The sequence below is a fragment of the Electrophorus electricus genome, chromosome 23 (assembly GCF_041902795.1).
Source record: "Electrophorus electricus isolate QZ-2024a chromosome 23, ASM4190279v1, whole genome shotgun sequence".
Lineage (NCBI taxonomy): Eukaryota > Metazoa > Chordata > Actinopteri > Gymnotiformes > Gymnotidae > Electrophorus > Electrophorus electricus.
The window spans coordinates 14,905,001-14,910,000 of NC_137519.1; the positions used below are offsets into that span (position 1 = coordinate 14,905,001).

The window sequence follows — 5,000 nt, forward strand, 5'->3', positions numbered from 1 at the left end:
GCGAGCACGTACGAGTGAGCGAGCGTGTACGAGTGAGCGTGTATGAGTGAGTGTGTGCGTACGAGTGAGCGTGTGAGTGAGTGTGTGCGTACGAGTGAGTGTGTGAGTGAGTGTGCGCGTACGAGTGAGTGTGTGAGTGAGTGTGTGCGTACGAGTGAGCGTGTACGAGTGAGTGAGCGTGTACGAGTGTGTGCGTACGAGTGAGCGTGTGCGTACGAGTGAGCGTGTATGAGTGAGTGTGCGTATGAGTGACCGTGTATGAGTGAGTGTGCGTACGAGTGACCGTGTGTGAGTGAGTGTGTGCGTACGAGTGAGCGTGTATAAGTGTGTACGTACTAGTGAGCGTGTGCGTACGAGTGAGCGCGTACGAGTGAGTGAGCGCGTACGAGTGAGTGAGCGCGTACGAGTGAGTGAGCGCGTACGAGTGAGTGAGCGTGTACGAGTGAGTGAGCGCGTACGAGTGAGCGTGTATGAGTGAGTGTGCGCGTACGAGTGAGCGTGTATGAGTGAGTGTGCGCGTACGAGTGAGCGTGTATGAGTGTGCATACGAGTGAGTGTGTGAGTGAGTGTGTGCGTACGAGTGAGTGTGTGAGTGAGTGTGTGCGTACGAGTGAGTGTGTGCGTACGAGTGAGTGTGTGCGTACGAGTGAGCGTGTGTGAGTGAGTGTGTGCGTACGAGTGAGCGTGTATGAGTGCGTACGTGCGTACGAGTGAGCGTGTATGAGTGCGTACGAGTGAGCATGTATAAGTGTGCGTATGAGTGAGTGTGCGTACGAGTGAGCGTGTATAAGTGCGTACGAGTGAGCGTGTGTGAGTGAGTGTGTGTGTACGAGTGAGCGTGTGTGACTGTGTGCGTACGAGTGAGCATGTGTGTGTGCGTACGAGTGAGCGTGTATGAGTGAGTGTGTGTGAGTGTGTGCGTACGAGTGAGCGTGTGTGAGTGTGTGCGTACGAGTGAGCGTGTGTGAGTGAGTGTGTGCGTATGAGTGAGCGTGTATAAGTGTGTACGTACGAGTGAGCGTGTATGAATGAGTGTGTGCGTATGAGTGACTGTGCATATGAGTGAGCGTGTGCGTATGAGCGTGTGCGAGTGAGCGTGTGCGTACGAGTGAGCGTGTATGAGTGAGTGAGCGTGTATGAGTGAGTGAGCGTGTGCGTACGATTGAGTGTGTGCGTACAAGTGAGTGTGCATACGAGTGAGTGTGCGTGCGTACGAGTGAGTGTGTGCGAGCGTGTGCGTACGAGTGAGCGTGTGCGTACGAGTGAGCGTGTGCGTACGAGTGAGCGTGTACGAGTGAGCGCGTACGAGTGAGTGTGTGTGTATGAGTGTGTGCTGTTCTGCTTACAGTCTGACAGGCTCAGAGAGAGCAAGGCCAGGAAACACTGCCACACAGGATTGGCCTCTTCATTAAGACTCTCTAAAAGTCTGAACATTGATCATTATGTTTCAGACTAAAATAAGCCTGCGTGTCGTCTCTTTGCCAGGCTCCGCCCCCGCTTGTCCCTCTCGGCATCCCGTGTCCCAGTTTAAGGTGCTTGTGGGGCTCCTCAAGTTGTGTATGTTAAATGAAAGCCCTCGTTGCTCCCGTTTCCTGCGCCGTTCCACACGTTTTCCCATCCTACCTCTGCTCATCTCTCCTCTGGCCTGTTTCTCCTGCCGCAGTGGGTATGACCGGGGGGGTCCGCGCTTCCCCCGTTCCTCACGCCCCGGTGAGATTGTTCTGGAGATACTGAAACATGTTCGGAGTTTAAGGGGAGGGAGGGGGAGAGAGAGAGAGAGAGGGAGAGGAGAGAGAGAGGGGGGGAGAGAGGAGAGAGGGAGAGGGAGGTTCCTTTCGGGTTGAGCTGATACGTGAAATGCATGTGGACCAGAAAACACCCCGAGAACACAGAGAACAAACTCCTGATGAATTATGCAGGAGTGTGACACAGCAGGCAGCACAAAGAGGACCTCACACTGACACACACTCACATCTGTGTGTGTGTGTGTGTGTGTGTGTGTGTGTGTGTGTAGGTGTCATTTATCCAGAACCTCGTGTTTTGTGTGGAGAGGGCCTATCGCGTTCCCGACTTTGGGATGTGGGAGAGGGGGAGTAAATATAACAACGGCACTACGGAACTCCACTCCAGGTGAGCGTCACCGTGACGACCATCTTCACCCTCTCCAGGGGTGTGGGTGACCTGCTCAGAGTTACAGACACAGTGATAACTGAACCTAGCTCATCACACGTGTGCTTGTAAATGTTGGTGAGATGTTGAAATGTTTGTGATGACTACCAAGTATGATTACAAAGAGAGTGGGAGAATAGATTCTAAAACTAACATCATTTTAACTAAAGTGGGTTTTTCCACACTGCTAGTGTCTTTTTTAAAAACTTTTTGTGTTCTATTTGGAAAGCTGAACTTGATGCTGTTCTCAGTGGACAAAATAAGAAGTGAAGGTTCTGTTCTAGAAAAAACAGAACCACAGAGAGACAGCAGTGTGCGCTGGGCCGGTCCCAGTGTGGGGCAGGCCTCTCCGAAGGGCTGGCACAGACGTGGACGTTCTCCGCTGCTCTCTGGTGGCGTAGTCTTCCCCTGGGAGTCCCATATCAGCCCAGCCCAGACACCACTGCTGTTCGCCCTGGGTAGGAGGTCCCAAACCTCCTTACTCTACATACCAGCTCCGCGCTTCCTTAAAGAGCGCGCTGCGAACGCAAACTGCTCCTGCCCCCGTCGCTCTCTCTGGATCTGCAGTGAGACTCTCTCTCTCAGCAGAGCTCAATTACGGCTCCCTGCCTCACTGGTACTTATCTCCATACCACACCGTGTCTCCTCGGAGACGCAATTAGATGAGTGACTCCTTCAGTTTGCTTTTCCTTGCCTAAAGGAAGAATTACATTTAGCATTCCTGGGAATATATCAAATAACCTTTCAGGGGAAAAAAAGACCAGTTCTAATACGTTATTACTTAAAATGTCGTATTTATGTCCATTTCCAGGGGGATGAATCAGAATGAGGATTACTGCCTGATTACGCTTCACCACCGCTTGTTAAGTGCACGGAGATCCTTTATTGGGACTGCTCTGTATGTTACTGTCCAGCATAAGATGGAATGGTCAGGGCACTGCTGCTGTTCTCTGATGTCCGTCGTTGGACAGCACTAGGACGGCACCAGATTTCTGGACCCTACTGTTTACAGTAGCGGGTTATGCTTGTATGGCCCCCTTGATTAACACCCCCCCCCCCCCCCAAAAAAAAACCAAAAAACAAAAACGGCATTTCTCAGCAGCAACTGTAAATGTTATTAAGATATATGGAAACACAAGTAATTATAAAGATATACCAATTCTGGAATATAAATACAAATTGAATAGAGAATCAAATTATTACATTATTACCCTATTTCTAACAAAAAAGCCCACACAAATAAATCCAAATTGCAGGAATTCTATATCACATAATTATGCACATACTAGAATCCGGGTGTGACGCTGTGTGAGAGGAGGCTGACTGGGCAGGTGTTCAAGGTTTTATTACAGTGCCAGCGATCGAAGGTACCAAACTAATCAATATCAAGGGAGACGTGGTAAATCAATAACCAGGAAATTGGATGGCTCGCGAAACTAGAAACTATATAACAAGAAACAAGAACTGTAGAGCAGAGCTCAGTAGTGTGCCACGCTCATACTTCACAGGGAGACATGAGACCGCGCGAACACGCTTAGACATGTTAAAAACACACACACCTACAGACAATGAAGGAGTGAAGTTATGCCTATATATAGCACCTTTCAAGGAACCCACGGTCGCTATACAATTTTATGTCCAGTCGCACGCCAGTGAGAAGCAGCTCTCAGCTGGAAACCAGCCCCGTGGGGGACTGAATCAGTTACCCTGAGTTAACTTCTGAGCCCACAGAATGAGAGCTGGCCTGCTAGCATGTAGTTAGGTGGGTCAGAACCAGGCATATCACTAATGTAGAGATATATACAGTGGACCAAAATACTGAGCCTCCAGGGCCTCGGTGTTTCAGTGTATATGGAGGAGAGAATTTTTTTTTTGTTCTGCCATGATTTAGAAGGTCTTGGTGAAGGTTAAAAATGCGTTACACTTTTATGTAACAGGCAGTTTTCCGCTTACTCTGGTCTCATGACTGGGGCTAGGTGGTTCTCTTTCTCTCGGCATGGGCCTTTAATATGCATGACCTCATTTACATGTTGATTTTGATTGGCTTTTGCCTATGAAACAGGTGAATTTAGCACACCGGTAAGTTGACACCGGTGCACTTGTCACCATGGTAACAGTATCCTACGAATAGGAATGTAATAAAGTGTCACACATTTTGTGTGGCTTCGTGTCAAGTTTTATGAATCTGGCCCTGTATGTGTAATTAAAACAGCACAGCCCACTGTAAGGATACAAAAGGCAAAGAAGATTAAAATTGAATTTACTTCCGAGAAGGCACCAGTTATCTTACGCTGTTAGGGATGATTGTTCCTCATTCATTTGTGAAAATGTACCAAATACTAACAAAGTTTACTCAAATGTGTACATACAGTACTATAGTAAAGCATTAAAGGACTTGAGGTCACAGTGCAAGACTAACGATATCGTGTGGGTGATGATTAAGCGCACGGTGTATTCACCGCGAAAATGCATGTTAGTTTGGGGATGTGAATCGTTCTGAGTATTGAATCATTGGACTGCACATCAGCAAAGGTTCCCTTACAGAGAAAGAGAGAGAGAGAGAGAGAGAGAGGGAGGCAGACAGGCAGTAAGGAACTGACAGAGTTGATAAATGCCTCCAGCACGAGTTTTAAATCATCTGTGCCGTGCACCCGTACAAAGCAAACGAGAGTTGTTTTGCTGCCGTGTGACTCATCACTTTCCAATCACGCTGAGCGCCAGCCAGATTCTTCCAGGGCCAACCTGCTGCTCCAGGCCCTTCCCAAGGCTCAGGTCTGCCCGAGGACAGAGGAAGAGCTGAACACAAAGGGTTTATCAATACAGAAGACGTG

General features: G+C 48.8%; 1 protein-coding gene across 5 annotated transcripts in view; it reads left to right on the forward strand.

Moving 5' to 3' along the window:
• phkb (phosphorylase kinase, beta) overlaps positions 1–5,000 on the forward strand; it is a 70,334-nt gene that overhangs the window by 19,795 nt on the left and 45,539 nt on the right. For all 5 annotated transcript variants that reach the window (XM_081706200.1, XM_081706203.1, XM_081706201.1 and 2 more), the window contains one exon: positions 2,015–2,130. In XM_081706200.1, coding sequence (XP_081562326.1) covers positions 2,015–2,130 — 116 coding nt within the window. The remainder of the gene's footprint in view (positions 1–2,014; positions 2,131–5,000) is intronic.